Here is a 24,826-nt window from a genome sequence, read left to right as displayed (position 1 = left end):
AATAGCTGCAATTCTATCGTTCGCAGCACGAGAAGAGAAGGCGGGAGTCAGCATAAATTTGACAATGGTTTTGTGCACATAAAAAAGCTAGCTACCTATTAGCTTTTGAGTTTCTTGGATTAACAACTGGATTCAGAAAACAATCATAGCTAAACTGAGATGCCATTTCAGAACAGCTATGCGAGCAAAGGTCTTTCAAAAAAATTGTGTTGTCTGCACAACTTCAATGCATCATTTTCTTACAGACTGAAAGCTGAACAAGTGAGCCAGTTTAAACTGTTGTGTTCAGGTGAAGCAGTGCGGTGAACCAAACATTTTAACCATAAATATATTTTTCCACAAACTGGCTGCCCTGATGTATGTAAAAGGTAATGAGATGATGCCGCTATGTGACTTTTTATCTTTTCCAGTCAGCGCTGGTTCCCTTTAACCGCCATTAGTAAGAGATCACTGTAGCTCATTTAGTTCAGCATCATAGCGTACAAAAGCAAAGCATGCCATCGGTAAACAAACTAAAATATCACAAACCTGCACTTCAATTTGGACTGCAAGTAAAAACTGCCAGTCCACCCCTTTAACTTCACCTCTACTAAGTTTTTATTCATAAAACAATATACAAGAAACTATACCCATGCTTCAATTAGGTAGCTTTGAAAAAACCTCCGTAAGTTAGCTTTAGCGCAAGAAAGAAGTGTCCCTGACCACAGCCTTAAAAATGCGTTATCTTTTATAGCACAGCAGTTTGCTGAGCAGGCAGATGCATGCAGGAAGGTCGGTAGAGGAAACAGAAATAAGCGTGCTGAGACTGATGCAGCCACAAGCCCAAAGTACATTGCGAGTATAGATTGTGCGAATAAAAAAAAAAATTGAAAGAAAAGCATTCATAAACAGATGATATGGATGAGTTGTTGCTAGCACACCACATCAATTAACCTGAATGCCTACCGTAGTCTGAAATAAACCAGAAATGCATAATCAGAAACAGAAATAAGTTTGTGTTGCATGAGAAACACTACGTAGTGAGAAATATTAATTACTAGGGTTGTCTACTCATAGCAATCATAACACATGCGAAGAGCTAATAAAAAAGGGCTCTAAAAGACAGCAAGTTTGAGCGAGCAGAAATCTAAAAGGACTGGGTGGCAAGCATACCTATTTATGCTGAGGTTTTGAATATCAGCAGTAGTTTGGCGGATGGACTTAAATATTTCATCAGGATTCATTCGGTGGGACGGCTGTGCACTTGGAGTGTCAGAGATGCTGCTGCTGTTTGATTGATAACGATTTCTGTTTCTTGAAATAAAGCAAGATAGGATCGCTATATACAAACAGACGCCCATAAAAGATAGCCATCCAAAGTATTGGGGAAATAAATCATGTTATGCTAAGGAAACAAACAGTGCAGGCTAACATATTGGTAAAGCAGTTAAATTATCAGTGAGAAAGGATTCCAATATGGCCATCTGATAATATTGCTGTTAACAAAAAAGTCGGTACCTCAGTATCCAACATCGAAGTGTTTAATGGATGAGCATGAGCTTGTATCTGGGGCAATTATCACAAGGAGACCCTGAGTTTTAGACATGATTCTCACCTGGGTGAGACTCGAGGATTTGGAGACGCGCGCTTTGGCCTCGCACCCATTTGATTAAGGGGATTTACTGGTGAGTCCAACGTATCCGTCAAGCCCTGTACATGCACCGTTAGCACCTTGTGGGCTGTGTTCTACAAATATGCACACAATACAGACCAATAATGACACACCAACACATGAGGAGTTGAAAAAAGCATAATCCTGCAGGATCACGAAAACAACAGACGACTAGCAAACGTTATACAGAAACAACATAGATCTCTCTGAGCCAACAAAACACCAAATTGCACCTGTAGAGATTTGTCGAGTGCAGATAGGAGAGAGTTGAGCTCAGGTGGATTTAAGTTAAACATGCTGCCAACAACAGATTTGGCAGCAGATCGTATTTCCGAAGATTTAGGCTCATCCACCCAGCTTATAATTTTGGATACAGCACCCCTTGTGTCACCGTTGTTGATAAACTCACTCATCTCCATCTGTTGCACTAGTTGGTAGAGATAATGAAGGTACTGTAGCTTCACCTGCAAGCACGATAGTTCAAGTGCTAGTGGGATAGCTCAAGTCTAGAACACAGCTGTACAGGAAACAAACACAATAGATAACACACCACAACAGTAAAAAATAAGCTGACAAAGCACAGAAACCTATTAAACAAACTAAACTAGACATTACTAACAACAATGCGAAAATTCAAAACTTTACAAAATTAAAAAGTCAGTAAGAAAGGATTGCTGAAAGCAATCGATACAATTTAGCTGCAGAGACGCATAACAAATGCTTACAAGGGTTTTGAATGCCTTTAAGGCAACAGATGCCAGCATCTTTCCCAAATTAACTTAAACAATTGGCAAGGTTTGCAGGTAAATAAATGAGAAAAACTAAACATGAGAGTGTGAACCAATTTATTAGTAATTCACAGCCAGGCAGCGGATGACCCAGTCAAAGCCCATCAAAAGGTTAACTGCATCAAATGGCTCACGAGAAAATGTCACTTGCGTAGGTCTAAGCAGCAGATCAAAGGAAGCGATGCAAAGGCATGGTAGAAGTACACATTTCCATGGCGCTAAACCAAATTTAAGCAATGACATGCTCTATCATTGAAGTTAGTCATCAGTAAGAACAGTTTCTGCATCAAACATATTGTTGTACAGACAAAGAGTCTAAATTGTTACGGGTGAACATTTCATGGGCCAGCTATTATAGCACAACATCTATATCGAGGTGAAAGTTAGTAACTTTGCTTAATTTTCCAAAGTGCTAAAATATAATTTGTGCAAGCTGACCAATCATGACAGGTATAATCCACCCGCAACAACAAACCAGAGCAGTCACTCATGACTGTTCACACAGCTCTACAATCCCATAGAGGAAAGGTTCGACGCGTAGGCTGTGCAGACTGCCAGAGCAAGTCCTCTAACAAATCGGCGTTAGGTGGACAAAACAGAGGCGAGAGCGGATAGGAAGTAATCGATGCTACACAATGCTGCACATGCATCAACATAACAATAGCGAGGTGTAACGGCCAAAGCTTACAAATTGTTTGAAGATTCTACCTTAACTGACTGAAAGTAGACAAGACAAAACGTCGCATTAATGAAGGAACGGACAGAAAAGACACAAAGTTTGTTGGTAAAATGTTGTGCCAATTAGTGTAGGGCTGAAAGTATCGGAATAAACAGATAAATTTCATGTGAAACTGCATAGCAACTCGCCAGTAACAGTGTTGAGAGATTAACAGAACCAGAAACACAGACCATAAATCTGCAAAGCATAAATGTACACACTAAACTTTCAGCTGGCTCATTTAATAAAACTGCGCATTATTGCAAAAATATCATCAATAGATGTAAAAACAGCATTAGCATTCTGCACTGGCTGCAACGTACAATAGTTGTTGACCTATGTCACTGTGTTCATAGATTTGTACATGTTGCCAAAATATGAGTAACAAGAGTTACTCATCCCCACCAGGACTAGAGAGAGGGAGCAAACAACTCCTAACATGTATGACGAACAGCTTTTAGTAAAAGCTTGCGCTTCATGCGATGGAAAAACTAGCACCTTAGAGGGATATACTGAAGAATTGGCATGTATGAGTGAGAGCAGAAAGTCATGCAACACAATGCATGGTATATTCACCTTAAAGTTGTGACTCTGTGTGCCATCATTGAGAAACCTCATGAGAACTGTGAACTGACTGATGTTATCAAACGTCTCCCTATGTAATAAAGAGAAAAATGACTACATAACAGCAACCTGCAAGGCATCATTCATCACACAACAAATACACAATAATTAATAAAAACCAAACAAATTATAAATAAATATTTAAAAACTGACTTGATTTTGTTCGCAATAAAGAACAACAGCTCCAAACAAAATAGGAGGAAGTCAATGAAAGAGGATTGATAGCTGCAAAGGTGCAGATAGAATGTAGGTGCAGAACTACATGCATAGAACAATTCTTACATGATGGTATCGAGGGTTCTGAGTGTCTTTGAAGCAACAGATGCCAGCATCTCTCCACCACATTTCACCATCATTTTACTGAGGAGAATGTAGAGCCAGTCATGCAGCATATGTTTGTGAATACAAATAATTTCCACTAGTGTGTCCATGAAAATGCTAAACACCTGCAATAGGCGATCAACGAATAATCTATATAACTAACAAGTGAGAAGTAAGATAACCTTAATAACCACCATAAACTAAAATATATTAGTTTATCATATCCAATGAGATGACAAAAGTAGCTCAATATTATGATTTTAAAACATTATTCAAGAATTACATACATATCTTATATATAGTTATCACATGATAAGAGCAGACCTAAATCTACTTAAAAAAATTTGTGGTGATTAACTAATAGTTACAATATATATATATATTTATATATCTCAAAGTATGCATGTACACATTCTGGCTATAGATCTTAAATCTTGGGATAAAGATTACGTATTGAAGAAGATTCGATCTCAGACCCTGCCCTTCACCAGACCTACTTGCTATCCACTAGACCACAAAAATTGAATTGCTACCTGGCCAATATAAGTCAGTATATGAGAGCAAATACCCAACAGATTTGCGTATGCCGCACGTCAGAGCATAACGTCATGAAAAGCTGTTCGCTCACATTATTAAACCTACTGGCTGATAGCGTGCAGGATAATAGCAAGCAACTCCCACTACTTCTCATTGTTTATAAAACAAAACACTTTTCTCATGATTTGTAGTTTGAAAGTTAGAATGGCAAATGTTGTTGTATGTTAAATACGAATCAATTTTCTGTGTAAAGACTTTTCTATTACCCAGGCAATGCCGAGTAGCACAACTAGTATAAATATATACAGTGAAACTCTGATAACTCGCCCTCGGATATCTCGAACACATGGGTAACTCGAACAGATTTGTTTGGTCCGTTCCCACGCAATGATAAATTGCTTTAAATAACTAGACCTTTACTTCGTTAACTCGAACAGTTTTTTTGCCCAATGGCTACCGAAACGGTTGTTATCGCTTTAGAATATCACTTTATTCCAAGCCATAGAGATAAACAAGAACTTTTAGTAGTTCTTAGGGGTCATTATTACCACAATCGGCAAAATATTTTCGTTAACGACTTTTCTAAAGGTTTGCAAAAATCAAATTTTGCCAATCATCCGCTTAGCGATGGCCCTCCGCAAGCACGGAGAAGCGAGGTGACCTTCAGATAAACTTAAAGAAAAATCGGCAAAATTGTTTTTGTTAAAACGCTCAAAAGAAAGTTTGAGAAAGTTTTGCCTATTTTAATCTGAAAACGTCCTGGCAATCACATCACCTAAAACAAACAAACAAATCTCAAGTAATAGGAAATATTTATAATTTCTGATAAAAATTGTTAAAACATTACATGAGAGGCCCTTAACTTGCAACGAGCAACCAATGCTTTTGATTTATATATAGTTTGTATATGTACTGATAAATACATGCACTTGTGACAGTGTTCTCATAACTTGAACGCTCTGATAACTCGAACACTTTCTCTCGGTCCCGTGAAGGTCGAGTTAGCCAAGTTTCACTGTATATACATGTATATATAGCGAGTCCGAGATTAGGCCAATCCATTTTCAGCACCTGACATTACCTTGGCATGTGGATCATGAAACATTCGGGTAAAAACCTCTGTCACTCTCCGCAGCTCTGATGGAGTTAGGCTCTTGATGTTGTGCACGTAATATTGTAGGGACATAAGACCTTCTTTTCTCTCATGCCATTGACTGCTTGAGAGGAGTCTAGGTGAACAGATAGAATTTAACTGCTTGAGAAGAGTCTAGGTGAACCGATAGAATTTGACTGCTTGAGCGAAGTCTAGGTAAACAGATAGAATTCGAATGACCAAAGAAAAAATAGATGCAATAACCACCTGCTCTCCACTCACCATGTATGCTCGGTGTGCCTAATTGAAATTTTAATAAAAGGATGAAGCTTTCCATAAATTGCATCAATATAAAAGTAGCTCTACAAGTTCTTAACCCTTTTAACCATGGCCGTTCTTGTCAATGCGTGTCAGTAACCCTGGACAATTTGTCCAACAATCCGAAGTTTTTTAATTTTATTAAATACATCTAAATGTGCTGATAATATAATATATGATATAATGATATGTATAATATCATTATACATAATGTATGATATTTGGTAAACCACTAGTAAAATAGTCGGGCAACCCACAGCAAACCTCATTAAACAGAAAAAAACAGTATTTTCCCGTTATACGGGCTGAAACTAAAAGTTCGTACGATTTTTAAAAAACTCGTAAACACATTTACAGTACTATCATATCCATCAAGCACATGTTAATCATCATTTAATGGCCAAAAATATACTGAAAAATTATTGATAGTACCATAAAACTCTTCATTTGCATCACAATCATTTATAACCTACTAATGAACGAGTCGTATCGATTTTTTCGCGATATCGTGCTAATAAAATTGGTTATTGTAACGAAAGAAGTATATAAAGACATTTGAAAACTGTTACAAATGGAAGTGAAACTTCCGGTCTAACATCCTGTGCAAGAATTAATTTGATTGGTTTACGCTGTTACTTAAAATCAGCTTTTGTAAACAAAGCCAAGTGAATGCCGGAAAACCAGCCGTGAGGGTTCAAAGGGTTAACTGGTCTCCTCTTAGAAAACATACCGTGATCACCATTAAAAACCGCTAGACATAGGTAAATCCATAAGCTATAAACTTAGCTATGTAGACCAATTTGATATCCTCTACACCTCTAGTTCAAATGCAAATAACCACTCGATTATACCTTAAAATATCTCCCACGTCTTCTGTACATCTAGAGGAAGCACCAAACTGCGAAATAGTTTCTGAGTGAAGAGAAGAAACCTCACTACCGGCATCATCATCACTGTTATAATCATAGCGCCTGTTCAATTGTCCGCTCTGCAAACCGGGCAAGTGTGAAAAACAAGAATGCGCTTTAGCTAAGTGGCAAATGAATACATCGCAAGGCATTGCCAAGTTTGGCTTCATAGGAAGTACAATAATGACAGTCGTGAGGAAAATGCTAGCCAATTAAAATACCATAACAGCGACCAAAAGTGCTTCCTGTTGCCATAGAAACAAATAAATTGATTGCTAGCGTGTGAAAACGCTACTAATGAAACTGTGCTGCCAAAACATTTGAATTTTTCTTGTGAACTAACGGAACTGACCAATTTTTGTGCAAGCAGATCAGCCGTATCCTGCGTGCCGTCAATGTAACGAGGAGAGTTCGTAGAAGACTGACTAGTAGTGCGCTGACGAATTGGAGTTGTCCCTCGTGCTAAAAAACACGGCGAGAAAAAGTATTTAACATGTCACACATTTTCAAGCACAAAATTATCCTTAAAGGTTGACTTGCAACAAAATTCACATTACAGTTATTTGGTATCAAAAGATTCACCATGTCTTACTCTGTTGTGTTGTAAGTGCCAAATATGTGGAAATGTGATTACAAGCTCTTAAAAGCTCAAAAACGAAAAGCCACCGTAGATTGGAATCTCTTCATTTCTATGACGTAGCCACGAAATTTGGTTATCGTTTTGTCACGTATGTTCTCACGTGAATTGAAAGGCCAATACAAAGCTCAATATAAAACTTATCGTAATACTAGTTTATGACAAGCACTTCGGGTTTTACCGAAGACCCCGTATCAAATATAGATGCTCGCTACTTTACAGTTTTGTTTCGGCCTGGTCTAATCGGCAAGTCGTAACCTGATCATGTGACCCAATACTTCGCAAATAATTTCTGCAGCACTTTTCGATTATCACAAGTGACCAACAGGCTCGTCATGATTATCAGACAATGATATGTACTCCTTCAAGCTCAGGCTAAAAAATTAAACAAATTTTTACGGTAAGTTATAAGATATCACTGCTAAAAGTGACAGCATTACGATGACGATAAAATAGACGCGTAAGAACAATAGACATAGTTTTATTGAATGCGTGAAGCATATTTGTGAAAATATTTCGACGAATAAGGTTGCAAGAAAGTGTAAACAGAAACCATCTCTCACAACTACATCACATTTGAGCCGTTTTGGAAAGGGAATCCAAACTACGGAGGTCTCGTGTGGCTGCGATTTTCTGTTCGTTTTGAGCTTTTAAGAGCTTGTAATCACCTTTCCACATATTTTGCACTTACAACACAACAGAGTAAGACATGGTGAATCTTTTCATATCAAATAACAGTAATGTGAATTTTGTTGCAAGTCAACCTTTAAACAAGTCCACAACAGTTTTAATTGTTTCCAATGTAAATGTTTAACACAGGTGCGATTGACACCAGGCACATAATAAGTTTCCACAGAAACCAAAATTTATTGGCTCCTTTTTGTGTAATCTTAAGAGTACATTCTTACAGAGGTTGAGTGCATATCAAAAAGAAATTCAACAATTTCTTCATGTATAAATGAAAACATCAATAGTGTTAACTAACGGCTTGTATAAAATGTTTGTTGATATTAAGAAATTGGATTCAAATGGTGGTCACTACAAAAACTAGACCTAATATGAATGATTCCAGTTCAGAAAGTGCCATCTATTAGCAATATCACAAGTAGGTTGATAGAAAAATGTACACACAGCCATCAAGGTATAGGAGTCTTTTGAAGAGTTAATTCACCGAGAAACATTTATAGACGTAATCTCTTCATGCAAATTAGAGGTCAAAATGAATGAGTGGAAATAGGATTAAATCAATTTCTAAGTGCAAGCCTTTTTCAGTTGTTAATTTTCAACAACAAACTCATCTGATAAACTGCGTTAAAACAGTTTATTTTTGACATGGAGTGACCTTGCCAAACATCATTAAACAAGTCTTATAAAAAGCAACACTATGCCCACGCAAGAATGTAACTCAGCCCTTGTTCAAATGAGTGAATCAATAAGGCATGCATTGCATTATATTACACCTTTTTTGGTAACAAATCTCATCTAGGTAAAATTTAGCAGTTGAGACTAAAGTAGAATTTCAGACTAATGACATCAAAAAGAGCATCCTGTTAATAAGGTCAATAAGTAAATCAGGTGTGAGTCAAAGATATATTTCCGTTCCCTGGTTGGGTCCGACCTTCCTGTAGAGACCGCCCATGCAGGCTAAACAATGAGAAAGTAAAGTATTGCAGAGCAATAGCAAGCGCTACAAATTATATGCTCTAAATATTCTACCGGAGTAGCCATATCGGGCTGGACTTGTCTCTCTGCTTGTCCCCTGACTTCGAGGTATGTTCGATTTACGCCGAGGTCTGCTCATTGACGATTGGCCAGAAGAGGTTGAAGACAAGAAGAGACGTGATGAGGGAGAGTTAGATCTGCTACCAGCTACAATTAATAGGCGCTGTGAGAATCACCTGCAGCTCTATAGCAAAGCGAGCTTGATCTCACGAGCCTAGACACCAGATTGTTGGGGTTATCAGCGAAGCAACACTATTGTATTAGGCCTGCCTGGTACACTCATCTAAACATTGAGTAACTTGATATGAGAAGGTGAGTTTTGATCGCAAGTAATTTCTGACCACCACATAATCTTTATTAATCTATCCAAGTAATTCATAGCAGCAAAAACCAAGCATAATGAGCTATCTAATCCTTGATGCTAGGTTATGATTGATTATCTAGTACTGTTCAATTTGGTAATAAAGGTGAAGAGTTCTACATGTAGCAACCCAACGTAATCATAGTATATACTCATAGTTAAATAGAAAGGACATTATGAAGCATTAGCTGAAAGATCAACTACAGCAGTTGCCGAAATTCTAAGAAGGGGTTGTTCTGCCAGAGGGTAGATTTGAGCAATCGACGATCCTGCAGCTATTCGCTAAGCCATAAAGAATGACCGGTTTTTAGACAATCGCCTGCAGCAAATAGCAGACTGGTAAATTTCACCCAATTGACTCACGTTGTGATTGAGAAGTTCTGCGTTTGATGGTGGAAGTGCCATTGCTCTGGTGGTCTGTGTGCGAGGAAGTGGTTAAAGGTTTCCTTGGACGAGCTGCAGTTAAAAGCATACATTACTTAGAGCCTTTTCAATTGAATATTACGACATATCCACAAGACCATAACAGACAGAAGTATGAACAATCTACCCTACAGGATGAAATTATTCGATGGATTTAATATTTCGCCGATTCGCATACTGTCAATTCTGCGAACTATTAAAATCCGCGAATAATTGGTTTTATTTTTTAACACAAGGGAGAATAACTACTACCTCAAATTGAAAACTAGTCGCTAGACAGAGTTAGTAAATGTAACTGAGTTCCAAACTCTTTTAAAATATTCGCCGGGGCTTTGAGTCAAGCCCATTGCCAATGCATCACACTTCTTTACAAAATATTTTAAGATTGTCACAAGTTATTCGGAATTCAGCACGCCGTCATCATCGCAAAAATCTCTCCTACAGTTCTTTACGATGAAAGAACTCATAACTTACCACAAGTTGTTGGTTCACCAAAGGCCTCCAAATCGATGAATATTCGTGAAAACCTCTAGCTTCAGTCAAAAATTTATAGCTCAGCATGAACAACACAAATTTCTTAGCTAAATAGAAACTAAACACGTGGTATACACACGTGAAGGTTTTACTCTATTGTTAGCTGCTTTCACAGATTAATTTATTCGCGAATGTGTTCATCCATGAATAATTTAGACGCCGAATATGCATGAAAAAACAATAATTGAAGAAAATGAATAACTTCATCCTGTAGGGCATAATCCATGTAAGGCGTAAAAAATAACGAGTATATGCGGACAAATATCTAAAAACGGTGGCAGACCACTAGCAAAACAAAGCGTAGGACATGTATTGATGAACGCAGCAAGCTGACAGCAAATGAAAATGTTCATGTATTGCTTTGTCACTAAAAACAAAAACAAAAAAACTCAGGAGCTAATTCTAAGGGAGCAATGTTAGTAATAGCCAATCTAAGACTCAGTAAATAAGATGTCGAATATGCACACTGCGGAGACAAGGATCTTCCTTAAACATTGACTCAAACTCATGCCAGCTAGGCAGCAGTCATTTTAGTAACTCATGCATGCCGAGAGCTGGCAGCATGCTGCAGTGCCAGCAATGCAAGTTGCTCGGTGATGCATGCTGCCGGCACTTACGTAATGAACCATAACCTCCTACTACATTCTGCTGACTCCCACTATGCTGCCTTGGCATGTGCCTAGGCGAAGCCTTGGAGAGCATGTGTGGCAGATCTTGGGCACTTGATGACCGCCCCATATTACGATTTGGAGGAGGTGCCAAATAACCGTACCCAGAACCTGTCGTTTTAACAACCGATATTATAAAGTGATGAACAAAAAAAAATGAACTGCAAAATAATAGGATATTAGAGGTAAGATGCAGCAGCCGCGTACATCACACGTACATGTGAGACGACTTACTTAATATTCCAGTTCTATTGGAGCCCAGCCTTCCACGGGCCGAGCTACGCGCTGGCTCCCTCCTGAAACAAGCATGAGTTCATAGCAATGCATAGAGTGAGAAATGATGAAAGGCCCTCAAGAATTGAAGGAGCCAAGCAGTTCCGTGCAGTGAGAAGTAGGTAGCCACTCAATGTAGCTTCCCCGAGTTAAACTCTAAGGTGCTCAGAACAGATATACAACTATGTACTGACTACTTAACACTCTAAAAAAGCAAGAGAAAACTTCCTGGTGACTTGAGCGAGCGGGTAACTATAAGAGTAAAAGGCATAAGCAACACCAAATGTGATTTACTTACGTATGTTTTTCATAGCTGATGAGAAACAGTAAAACACAACAGCTGAAGGTGAATGTAATGCAAAGATAAGCAGATTTCACGTCATTGAGTACAAATGTATACTATAGGTACATAGAATGATAGAAGTGCCCGATTAGCGCACAACACTGAGAGGACGAAGTGAAAAAATTTTCAGGAAGTTTTTAGGTATGCTTCGGCCATCTCGTGTGTGACTGAGTGAGCATAGTAACTGTGCGGAAAAAAGAACAGTGATGCAAACTTCTACTCTCTATTTTATAAGAGAGCTTTGTCGACGCACCCGCTTCATTCATCATCATGACTGAAAACTGGATTTCCGCCAGTAGTAGAGACAAATAATAAAAATAATCAAGCCATACGACAAATCATCTACACAGCTCAATTAAAATTTATTAGTGCGCTACGCCAGGCCAAATTTTGGAAAGTAATAGCAAGACCAGGAATCTACTAGTTGGCACCCTTCCAAGCATTTTTTTGTAACAACAGTAACAGAAAATTCACAGCAACAAACTACATGTAGAAGCTCAGCTTACTTAAAATTGGAAGAAGTTATAGAATCTGTCATGTCGTGTGATCCATGGAATTGCCTGCCACTAGGCTGACTGTTAATCGAGTTGCTGCTAGAGGCGTTACTGAGTTCACCTTGCAACTGTTTCTGTCGACTAGCATCAAGGGAATCATACAGCGTGTCAGCATGTTGCTTGAAGTGTTGTGAAAAAAGCCAAAATGCCCTGTAGAGAAAAGACAAAATGTAAATGCAGTCTCAAAAAAGCACATGAATATTACGGTGGATTGAATACCTAACATGAAGACAACTAAGAAAATAAGTCAGTCTTTGATTTATAAGTTACGTCTAAATACCCAATGTGACCAGTTCAAGCATATTATTGTCTAGTACTAAAGGGCTGGATCACCAACTGAGATAATAGAGAATGCGAACTATTAATAATTTGGTGGTTATCAAATAGAAGATAATTAATAGAAAATGGAAGAAATAAAGATTGACACTTTCAACTACGTGTTTTGCCCATTAAGTTCATCTTTTACGCCTTCAAATTGACTCTGAGAACGCATCAACACAATCTCAAAACACATGTTGCAAAGCTTCTCACTTCCTAGCAAAAATTCTAGATTCAGAGTCCGCATCGCTGATTCCTCTCTTGATTGATTCCTGAAGAGAAGCAACATGTCGCTCAATATGATGGGTCTGCCACATTCCCAACAGGGCCTCCATCAACTCGTACGAATACCTGTCACCAAATACCATATATCATGTCTGGGCAGCAGGCTGAACATGAAGGTACTCTAAAGCACTGTATTTCATATGTAGGAATTTCAGACTATCACCGAGTTTCTATACTTTGAATGGGTCCGGAGTTGCCTACACTGCGAATCATAGAAACGATAAAATTCAAATGCCTTCACTTGACTAAATTTTTGCGAAGGCATTCACTTTGAGAGTACATCGACATTATGGAAATGCTCACTGCTGATGGATCTGAATCATCTGAATCGATAATACTTGGCTAAGCTCTCCCTAGTCAAAGTAAAAAAATTTCAGCATACAATCACACGAATTTCTGCTACGAAAACGTTCTAATATTACTCACAATTGTTGCGATATGTTGTTCACGAGATGATGAAATAATTACGTTTCAGTGCAACTAGTTGACTACGTATGAATTGAAAAGTGACTGTGACCCAAAGGATATTCTACTTTAACAAGTTTCGTTTCGGGTGATATATCTCGAATCTTGGAGAGACCTTCAGTGCAACTCCGAAATATTGAAACGGTAGAGTGTGAATTCATCAGTAGCGGGAAACTGCGAAACCATTCGAAGCTAGAAAACACAGTGATTATACTCGTACTCGTACGTATACTCTACCAAGTATGGTAATAGACGTAATAAGTGATACTTTTCATAGATGGAACATTCTGCAATAACGTAAACCAATCTCAACCGGAGCTACAATGAAAACTGCGTGGGGTTAGAAGCCATACAATGCTTTATTATTAACAATTGAAGCAAATGCGATGTGAGTAAGCAATAGCTGATAAAAATACGGAGGGAAACAATGCGAGAGAAAGCTAAGGTTCAATGACAGGACATGAATGCGACACTAGCAACTGTTGGTTATATAAAACCTGTTTGTGTAGAATCAAATAACCAAAACACGCACACCTTTGTGTATAGTGAAACGGCGAATGACCGATCTAATGATTTCTTTTGCCCCGAGCTTTACCTATGTTCAAATATTGTCAATAGAACTGTGGAAATTTCAAACTTGCGTGACAAACCTGCGAGTGGTGTTGGCCTTGCTTTTCGTGTGTTCTATTAGTATGGGTATGAGCCGCTGAGAGTGTACATGCTGCAAAATTTATAAAAGCTACAAACATTTGTCCAGAACTACTCGATTCACTTCCAGCAATTAAGAGCTGAATGTACAAAATGAACTGAATATGTACTGAAAACATGGAACTCATGAAGTAGCCAAAATAAGAAATATTTTACACCAAAATGATCGGCATTCTTACACTGTACTAAGGCAAAGTGATAACTATCCCATGGCAATGGGAACACAGAACTAGCACTCCATTAATCTCTACAATACACAATTAATATCTTAAAACAGCAGATGCTGATATTAAATCTTGTGGTTATACAGTTACAACGAAAATGGAGTTCCGTAAACTAGCGCCCTTTGTACATTTTCAAATTGTAAAAGCACTTATAATCAGACATGCATTTTGTTAATTTTTTTAAATTAGCACATGAATGAACCCATATAACTTCGCATCAAAGCTGAAACGTTGAACATGTTGAAAAATTTTTACACAATGAAATCATTTATCATCTAGATATCTGGTGTAAAAAAAGAGAAGAGAGAATGGCATAGAGCTCAAATGTTTATTTCTTATGTGAATTAATCGAGACTCGGTACCCTCTTAAATACCTAGTTTCTGAGGAAGTTTAGAGAGATATACTTTTTTGGCTGTATAATAATCGGAATAAGTCATTGAAAAAAACATTTGCAGTGGTTACCCCATCCAATTGAATATGAACTACAACGGAGACTATAATTATATGACAATTCATTCAGCACACCGCACTCTCTGTTGTCTATGGGAAGAAACTGAAAAGTAGTCAAAGACATAATTACACAACTACGACTATATTTCTATATATATATATATATATGTATGTATGTATGTATGTATGTATGTATGTATGTATGTATGTATGTATGTATGTATGTATGTATGTATGTGTGTGTGTGTGTGTGTGTGTGTGTGTGTGTGTATGTGTATGTGTGTATGTGTGTATGTGTGTATGTGTGTATGTGTGTATGTGTGTATGTGTGTATGTGTGTATGTGTGTATGTGTGTATGTGTGTATGTGTGTATGTGTGTATGTGTGTATGTGTGTATGTGTGTATGTGTGTATGTGTGTATGTGTGTATGTGTGTATGTGTGTATGTGTGTATGTGTGTATGTGTGTATGTGTGTATGTGTGTATGTGTGTATGTGTGTATGTGTGTATGTGTGTATGTGTGTATGTGTGTATGTGTGTATGTGTGTATGTGTGTATGTGTGTATGTGTGTATGTGTGTATGTGTGTATGTGTGTATGTGTGTATGTGTGTATGTGTGTATGTGTGTATGTGTGTATGTGTGTATGTGTGTATGTGTGTATGTGTGTATGTGTGTATGTGTGTATGTGTGTATGTGTGTATGTGTGTATGTGTGTATGTGTGTATGTGTGTATGTGTGTATGTGTGTATGTGTGTATGTGTGTATGTGTGTATGTGTGTATGTGTGTATGTGTGTATGTGTGTATGTGTGTATGTGTGTATGTGTGTATGTGTGTATGTGTGTATGTGTGTATGTGTGTATGTGTGTATGTGTGTATGTGTGTATGTGTGTATGTGTGTATGTGTGTATGTGTGTATGTGTGTATGTGTGTATGTGTGTATGTGTGTATGTGTGTATGTGTGTATGTGTGTATGTGTGTATGTGTGTATGTGTGTATGTGTGTATGTGTGTATGTGTGTATGTGTGTATGTGTGTATGTGTGTATGTGTGTATGTGTGTATGTGTGTATGTGTGTATGTGTGTATGTGTGTATGTGTGTATGTGTGTATGTGTGTATGTGTGTATGTGTGTATGTGTGTATGTGTGTATGTGTGTATGTGTGTATGTGTGTATGTGTGTATGTGTGTATGTGTGTATGTGTGTATGTGTGTATGTGTGTATGTGTGTATGTGTGTATGTGTGTATGTGTGTATGTGTGTATGTGTGTATGTGTGTATGTGTGTATGTGTGTATGTGTGTATGTGTGTATGTGTGTATGTGTGTATGTGTGTATGTGTGTATGTGTGTATGTGTGTATGTGTGTATGTGTGTATGTGTGTATGTGTGTATGTGTGTATGTGTGTATGTGTGTATGTGTGTATGTGTGTATGTGTGTATGTGTGTATGTGTGTATGTGTGTATGTGTGTATGTGTGTATGTGTGTATGTGTGTATGTGTGTATGTGTGTATGTGTGTATGTGTGTATGTGTGTATGTGTGTATGTGTGTATGTGTGTATGTGTGTATGTGTGTATGTGTGTATGTGTGTATGTGTGTATGTGTGTATGTGTGTATGTGTGTATGTGTGTATGTGTGTATGTGTGTATGTGTGTATGTGTGTATGTGTGTATGTGTGTATGTGTGTATGTGTGTATGTGTGTATGTGTGTATGTGTGTATGTGTGTATGTGTGTATGTGTGTATGTGTGTATGTGTGTATGTGTGTATGTGTGTATGTGTGTATGTGTGTGTATGTGTGTATGTGTGTATGTGTGTATGTGTGTATGTGTGTATGTGTGTATGTGTGTATGTGTGTATGTGTGTATGTGTGTATGTGTGTATGTGTGTATGTGTGTATGTGTGTATGTGTGTATGTGTGTATGTGTGTATGTGTGTATGTGTGTATGTGTGTATGTGTGTATGTGTGTATGTGTGTATGTGTGTATGTGTGTATGTGTGTATGTGTGTATGTGTGTATGTGTGTATGTGTGTATGTGTGTATGTGTGTATGTGTGTATGTGTGTATGTGTGTATGTGTGTATGTGTGTATGTGTGTATGTGTGTATGTGTGTATGTGTGTATGTGTGTATGTGTGTATGTGTATGTGTATGTGTATGTGTATGTGTATGTGTATGTGTATGTGTATGTGTATGTGTATGTGTATGTGTATGTGTATGTGTATGTGTATGTGTATGTGTATGTGTATGTGTATGTGTATGTGTATGTGTATGTGTGTGTGTATGTGTGTGTGTATGTGTGTGTGTATGTGTGTGTGTATGTGTGTGTGTATGTGTGTGTGTATGTGTGTGTGTATGTGTGTGTGTATGTGTGTGTGTATGTGTGTGTGTATGTGTGTGTGTGTGTGTGTGTGTGTGTGTGTGTGTGTGTGTGTGTGTGTGTGTGTGTGTGTGTGTGTGTGTGTGTGTGTGTGTGTGTGTGTGTGTGTGTGTGTGTGTGTGTGTGTGTGTGTGTGTGTGTGTGTGTGTGTGTGTGTGTGTGTGTGTGTGTGTGTGTGTGTGTGTGTGTGTGTGTGTGTGTGTGTGTGTGTGTGTGTGTGTGTGTGTGTGTGTGTGTGTGTGTGTGTGTGTGTGTGTGTGTGTGTGTGTGTGTGTGTGTGTGTGTGTGTGTGTGTGTGTGTGTGTGTGTGTGTGTGTGTGTGTGTGTGTGTGTTAAACCAGTCTCAATAATCACCAAACCAGCTCATAAGTATGGTTGATAATATATATAAAATACTCAGGCCATACCTGAATAATAAACTTGATGGCTGTGGAGCCTGAACTGGCCATAACCTTGGCGCTGTTGCTGACAAGTGATAGAAGTGGAGGCAAGAGCATTTCACAAAAATGCTCCAATCGTGATTCCAAGTTTTGTGCGTAAAAACTAAAAAGAAGAAATTCATGGGCATTGAGATATTAGCTATACCTGCCTATGATAACATTGAGATATTAGCTATACCTGCCTATGATAACATTCATGGGCATTGAGATATTAGCTATACCTGCCTATGATAACATTGAGATATTAGCTATACCTGCCTATGATAAAATTCATGGGCATTGAGATATTAGCTATACCTGCCTATGATAAAATTTCTAAATTAGATGTAGATCTTTGACACGATGATGCAATGTAAATATTTCCAAAGATAATATTCCTATGAGAGACTAGAGGGCAATAATCCTGGTTGGCGAGGCCTACCACGGACAAGAAATATGTTCAGGAAATGCTTACGCAATGGTAATACAAGCTTCCCTCACGACTTGACTTCTAAGATCCTTGACAGCCTGTATGAAAGCTGTCTCCATCTGCCTGACTTGCGTGTAGAACTCATCGTAGTTCGCTCCTCCCTCTAGTACTACGGCACGACAAACTTTCAACTACAAATAAGCCACCTCAAGTCGATGACTACTTGACTCAGTAAGCAATACTGAGTCATAGAATAACTCCAATGACGGCCTTACCTATACAGACAGATGATATATCATATCAATACTTATATCGTATTTATAATACACTAAATGGTGAAATGTTCTGACGTTTCCTTCATGGCTGTCACACTTTGTGAATTTGTAACAACTTTAAAAACCAACTGAACAAGCCCTACATCGGGTCTAGGTAATTTGATGCGATTAGTTGCTTATATGCAAACATTAAACAATTATGAATTAATCATGATAATGGTAATGCAATTTTCACTTACTTTTAAAAACAAGAAAAGTAATCTCATTACTACCAGGATTGACCAATGAGGCGCAAGAGAGGCAAAAGCCTTCCTTACGGAGACCAACAAACATGTTAAACTTTAATGCTGAGACTATGATGAAGACATTGTAAACACGGCAGCCCAAGCACCATTTCACTTTGATGCAAAACATCTGTTTGTACTGTAGTGTCTTTAAGATAGCTTACCTCTTGCACTCGCTTCTCCCAGTCGACATTGCTGTCAGTGAGCAGAGAGTAGGCATGTTGCAGCTTGTCTTCAACATCTCTGCCAGAAAACATCTATAAAATGGTGTAACCTTTGACCACTCACTACAGAACATGATGTATATCAAAAACACAAATAGAGCTATGCTCAAGTATGCAAGGCCATAAACCGTAGCCAAACATTCTAACAAATTCATGTTAGGAGATAATACTTGTTCTCAACTACCTTTAAAACATAAACACAAAGATAGTGTCAGAAATATAGGAAAAATTTGTCCCTAGACAGTCGGCCAGTGAATGGCATACAAACCTTTATTTATAGAGATTTATGTTCAACACACAAGAGCTCCTTTTATAAACAATTACCTATCTAATATGAAGACAAATCGGAGCATTTGACAGTCCAATTAGCCATCCATTCCTTTCCCTCTATTATCCATGTACACAAAAAGTAACTGACAAGACTCATTCAGACACAAATCATTATATAATATAGTATTGATAATCAATGAGTTGGATTGTGATAATGATGCATGTGCCAATAGCAATGTCCCTACAACAAGAACCTACAGTGCACGTGTGCAGCAAAGTAGAAGCATCTTGCACCAGGCATTCGTCAAGATCTGTTTTTATGAGCTGGCGCTGTTTAAACACCATAATCTGAGTTTTTAATATTCAATATTGGATTACACTTACATGGGAATTTTAATGTAAAACAAGGAGCTATTATAGGTTATAACTATATCTAACTAGTTGTAGTTAAACTCCTATCAAAAGGTTTTTGATATACATAACAGAATATATACAGGCATGTCTGGCAGTGCGAGTGTCACATGTTTCTAGTAAGCGACGTGTCGAAGTATAACAAACACTGACAATTTATAAATATATATATATATAGCCTAGTTCTGCGCAATATACTTTGTAATAAAAAGGTTTGTTTTTGGGTAACGTGGTAAAGACATCAGAAGCTGCGGTTAAAAAATGCGGACAAGGAAACTGAAATCAAAAGCTTGCAACCAAATGGCTTTGGTCATGCTCCGCTCGCTGCTCAGCCAAACGCTCGCTCAGCCAAACGCTCGCTCAGCCAAACGCTCGCTCAGCCAAACGCAACAGAGGTTCGTGTTTTATTTGAAAATTTATTACTGACAAATGCAATGATAATCAGATTTCTTGACGAACAGTTTATACAGTCATGAATGCAACAAATGTAATCACCCAACAAAAGGACCAAAATAAGTTTCATAAACATAAATTTCATGAGCTTTTCTTTATACCTGATTGGTCCCTATGTCCCAAAGTCTCGCACTTAAAACCTTCGGTTGCGAACCGGTCACCTTCGAGACAAGGCCAAGCAAAAATTGTATCCAAAGGACTTACATGTTCTTTACAAAAAAGCCAAAATTCTCATGACTGTTACGTGTTCTAAGATATGAACACACAAACCCTCTGAATGGGAGGAAGTGCTCACTCAAATTTGCTCTACAATTTTCTGGATTTGCACTTACATTTATCCTAGGCACCTGATCAAATGATTTTGTGAACATATCTTCACTAACAGCTCCTGCACCTAAAATAAACGAATGGATGTAAGATCGTGTCTTGCATCTAGAAAGATGAGTGGATGAGGACATTGAACTTGAGCTAAACCGTACAATAATATCACCTCAGCACGGCCTAACATCAAGATGCGATAACACCAAAACAAATTTCGTTGCAAACCCAATGAGAAATGATAATTGAGCTCATAACTCCTACTACAGTGACACCCTTTGGGCCAACTGAGTACTAACTGGGTTCAGAGCATGCTCAGAGAGGGAAGTTAAACAAATCAATAAACTTTCAGAGTTTTCACAAGCATCATAGAGAGCCATAAACTTTTCACGGAGTTAATTTAATTTTTTTCAAAACCAATGGGAACCCTCATTGAGATCCAGCAGGAACAGTAATCCAGCAGGAACAGTAATCCCGCAGGTTGCTAGAGGCTGAGCAATTCAGTCATCTGGAAATTAGCATATTGTTTACGAAACCACCAGTTGGAATCTATGTACTAGTAACCATCTCTCAAGACTGGCTACTAACTAGTTACTGTAGAAGCATCTTGCCGGAGATGGAAGGACGCATCATGCCTATGGGTGGCGTGGTAACAGCATATCGCGAGGAAAGGCACAACAGCGAGGGACTAATACATACAACAGCTGAATGACATGACAAGCGTGTTCACTTGGCATTAGTGAAATAGAGGATGCTAAGCATTTTGAAGGAACCTTAAGTATGGTGAGCAAAGTAGAAATCAAATACCACCAGCATTGAAACAATATAAATAGATGGTCTTGGTTATACCTGCAGGCGGAAGGCTGGCAGAACGCGCACGCCTTGGTATACGATTGCTTCCGGCTGAAATATTCAGTACATTAAACTGTGTTACTCATTTGTACCAACTGAAATAAAAATAATGAAAAGCTATGGTGACAGTTCCCTATCCCTTGAGTGTTATACCTGCTTTTGAAGTAGTTTTGCTAGGTTTTACTCTGGAGGCTGGGGGTGCCGACATAACGCCTCGAGGAGGTTTAGAATGGTCAATATCATCAGCAGCTTTGACTGCAATGAAAAGGTATAGAATAGGTTATGCCACTGTAGCAAAGAGATGCTATAACACCTGCACTGTTACATACATATATACATAGATGTTAAACGTTTATACAATATATATGAACAAAGCATCCTAAAAATGAATTCAGCAATATGTTTATATAGGAGGAGACTCTATCCTTAATCAATTAAAGCAACAAGTTACGGAATGAACAAAAGGGAAAGGCAAAATAACCTTGGGATAGGAATTTTGTATACATTGTTAAAATGCTTAATTGAACCAGACGACAAAACCCAGTACCATCCTAGATTACTAAATTACAATGAACATGATAGGTCAAATTAACTCGGTCACACATACATCGGAAAACGTAAGCGAACTCAAGAGAAGTGTTATATGCCAGGCTTGATTACAACCTTTGAAAAATGAACTGCGAATGAGCAGTCAGTTGATCGCTCAATCAAATAATGAACGATTGCCAATGCACAACTTTTGTTAGTAAGTGATTAAATTTAAGACAGAAGCAAATAGAAGGAGTGGTACACAAGCCATCCTCGACAGTCAATATTATGGTTTGTTTTGGTGATGTAACTATTTGAGAAATTGCTTGTTGACCATATTGACATTGACCTGCATTTGAGTTGGATTGGGTCTCAACATCATTAAAAAAATCTTAGTTTAAAAGCATCCAATATGTCTAAAAACCTGTCATTTTTACAGTGAAATCAATATGTCTAAAAACCTGTCATTTTTACAGTGAAATCAATATGTCTAAAAACCTGTCATTTCTACAGTGCAATCAACATGTCTAAAAACCTGTCAGTTTTACAGTGGAATGATACAAAAATGTCATGCATATTTGTAGCACTAATTTTCCCTCTTAGCAACGCTGCGGTAATAGAAATACATCATTAAGAAGAAGTGAATGGTCTGTCAAATGCAGAAGAGGCAAGGTATGTTATTACAGTAGTGATGAATCATAGCACAAGGAAAAGAGTGGAACTTTCAAACATCTAATTGTCAATAAAACTAAGACGCGAAAAGATGCCCATAGTAGCTATAGAAAATGTGTACAAAATTGTGATTGCCTTGAATTGATAGATACGCCTTAAATAAGATTATCACATTCCTTATACTAATCGCAACAGTAAAAACACAGTGGATCAAGAACAACATTACGTAAACAAAGATTACCTAATAAAGGCGGTGCTTGAACGTGTGCAAGGATAAAAGCCAACTTTTGCCGCGCATTGATAGCTCTTGATTGTTCGCTCTTCATTTCACAATATTGAAAGCACTTTTTCAGCACAAAGTAAAAACTAACGCACTGTGTTTGTTTGATGTTTCAAATCATATATCACATTTCTTATCTTTTGTTTCATGCTGGGCTATTCCAACAATTCTGATAACGAGTATACTAATCTAGCGAGTCAAATTAAAACATTAATGCAAAATATTCCAAGAGGAATGAGGCAACAAGAAGATGCTCGCAAAGAAGTCCAGTTCAGTCTCCGAGAAGTGAATGCTGAGAGAAATTGTAATGCCTTCTATAATATATCACCACAATAGTGTGCAGTAGTGCAGTAGCTAGAGTATCGAAAGTGTATTAGTTTACTTTCAGACAAGCGTTGCCAATTGATGTTAAACAGGAGATGAACAATAACCAAATTAAACTGTGCGGCCAGAAACTGTGAAACATCTACTATATAACCGGCAAAAAATCTGTCTGTATATTTGTTTGTGCGTGTGTGTGCGTGTATTTGTCCATCTTATAGAGCTGTCTTTTCCTTTTTTGATTCAGTCGTACAAAGCAAACTGAATTAATAATATATAAATGTACTAATACTAAATGTGTTTGCTAAAATAAAAGATCATCAGATTTTACTACTAGACTGTGAATTGGTATCTTGGATGTGCAACCTTGTGTCACAAATACCACGAACAAGAAACATAATTCAATGCAAGCTATGACAAATTTATTCCTCTGAGGGGTTAGTCAAGATTGCAATCGATCAAAACTTCCAAAGTCCAGAAGGCTTCCGATGGGAAGCTGCTGAAGTAACCATAGTCTAAAAGTTTACAACTGAACAGCCTAGGAACAGCCTAGGCCACTCAAACTCATTCGACCGGATGCGACTGAAGCACGCGTTTGATCAGACAACTTATTACTACAAAATATAATCTTCACTTTATTTCTTCATAAACCATTTATTCAATCACCCTTAAGAACTCAACACATGGAACCGTGGAACAATCTACTAGGAAACAGCTGGAATGATGATCACTTTCGGAGTTCAACTCTGACCAATGAGATCGGTTAAGACAAGCATACATCGAATACTCTGGTTTGTTTGCCATGAGGCCATCATCTTAGAGGAAATCTACTGCTTCGCAGAAATAATGTGCTAGGAAAGTTCATAAATGACTGCCAGTAAAGTTGGAAAGAAAGTGCAGCTGCATGGCTTTGCCAAAATAGTAATGCGACTGAGCAAATAATTTAATTAAAAATGAGCAAACACAAAAGAAGTAGCACTCATTTCCAATTTAATTACCCTCAAATTATAGTTTATTCAACAAGCATCTGGTCATTAGTATTAGCAACACGCTCAATGTGAACAAATACCATGACATGACATTACATTGCACCTGAATGGAAGTATAATACTATGAAAACAAAATGGGCTACAAATTAATGATTAAACAAATGAAGCAAAAGGATAAACAGACTGGGAGGTGTGGAGCGATGGAGCTGCTCCAGCATCAATACACATACTAGTATACTAGGCTCAGTATGATATTTGTCGTGAAACTTGCCATAAATCAGTTTTAACTGTAACCCCCCCTCCGCCAGGCTTACTCCTTCTACAAGAACTAAAACTTGGTACATCCACTTTCTGTCAAACTATATGCACTACTTTACGAAAAACAGAGCATACGTAGAGGTGGAAGCTGTATCCTGCTAGCGAGGTGTATGATGAAATCTGTGACAAATATTTTACAGTTGCTCTAATGTCAAAAAGCTGGACATATTCATACCTTAACCAGCAACCATTGTTTTATATCACAACTTGCTATCCAATATATCCACACGATGCTTGTTATTCAGAGAAATATTGCTACTTGGTAAAAACAAGCAACATACTTATATCTGGCAAGCTCAGTCAGGAGATGTATCTGATTGTCAGTTTCGCAAGATGTAAAGAACAACATGACTGAAATAATGACGGAGTTAGTCAACAGTCATGTGTATGCCTCTCAGACTGGTGTCCTTACCTCAAGAATCATAAAAATTAAATCATTCAAACGTCAAACTAAAACTAATTTGGTGCAGCGCCATCGAAAGG

General features: G+C 37.9%; 1 protein-coding gene across 1 annotated transcript in view; it reads right to left on the bottom strand.

The window, feature by feature from the left end:
• LOC137391056 (CLIP-associating protein 1-A-like) overlaps positions 1-24,826 on the bottom strand; it is a 49,617-nt gene that overhangs the window by 4,998 nt on the left and 19,793 nt on the right. Inside the window, exons 9-29 of the mRNA XM_068077401.1 lie at positions 21,389-21,490; positions 20,398-20,459; positions 18,872-18,964; positions 18,194-18,339; positions 17,707-17,842; positions 14,192-14,262; positions 13,005-13,142; positions 12,426-12,623; positions 11,875-11,889; positions 11,538-11,599; positions 11,253-11,414; positions 10,042-10,134; positions 9,312-9,464; positions 7,311-7,420; positions 6,902-7,038; positions 5,721-5,868; positions 4,064-4,227; positions 3,734-3,812; positions 1,885-2,115; positions 1,595-1,725; positions 1,153-1,293 (exon numbers count right to left, since the gene is read on the bottom strand). Of these exons, the coding sequence (XP_067933502.1) occupies positions 1,153-1,293; positions 1,595-1,725; positions 1,885-2,115; positions 3,734-3,812; positions 4,064-4,227; positions 5,721-5,868; positions 6,902-7,038; positions 7,311-7,420; positions 9,312-9,464; positions 10,042-10,134; positions 11,253-11,414; positions 11,538-11,599; positions 11,875-11,889; positions 12,426-12,623; positions 13,005-13,142; positions 14,192-14,262; positions 17,707-17,842; positions 18,194-18,339; positions 18,872-18,964; positions 20,398-20,459; positions 21,389-21,490 (2,572 nt within the window). The remainder of the gene's footprint in view (positions 1-1,152; positions 1,294-1,594; positions 1,726-1,884; positions 2,116-3,733; positions 3,813-4,063; positions 4,228-5,720; positions 5,869-6,901; positions 7,039-7,310; positions 7,421-9,311; positions 9,465-10,041; positions 10,135-11,252; positions 11,415-11,537; positions 11,600-11,874; positions 11,890-12,425; positions 12,624-13,004; positions 13,143-14,191; positions 14,263-17,706; positions 17,843-18,193; positions 18,340-18,871; positions 18,965-20,397; positions 20,460-21,388; positions 21,491-24,826) is intronic.

Source organism: Watersipora subatra, chromosome 3, assembly GCF_963576615.1.
Source record: "Watersipora subatra chromosome 3, tzWatSuba1.1, whole genome shotgun sequence".
Taxonomy (NCBI): domain Eukaryota; kingdom Metazoa; phylum Bryozoa; class Gymnolaemata; order Cheilostomatida; family Watersiporidae; genus Watersipora; species Watersipora subatra.
The sequence above is the reverse complement of the archived record's forward strand: the minus strand, read 5'-3'. Positions and strand labels throughout refer to the sequence as shown.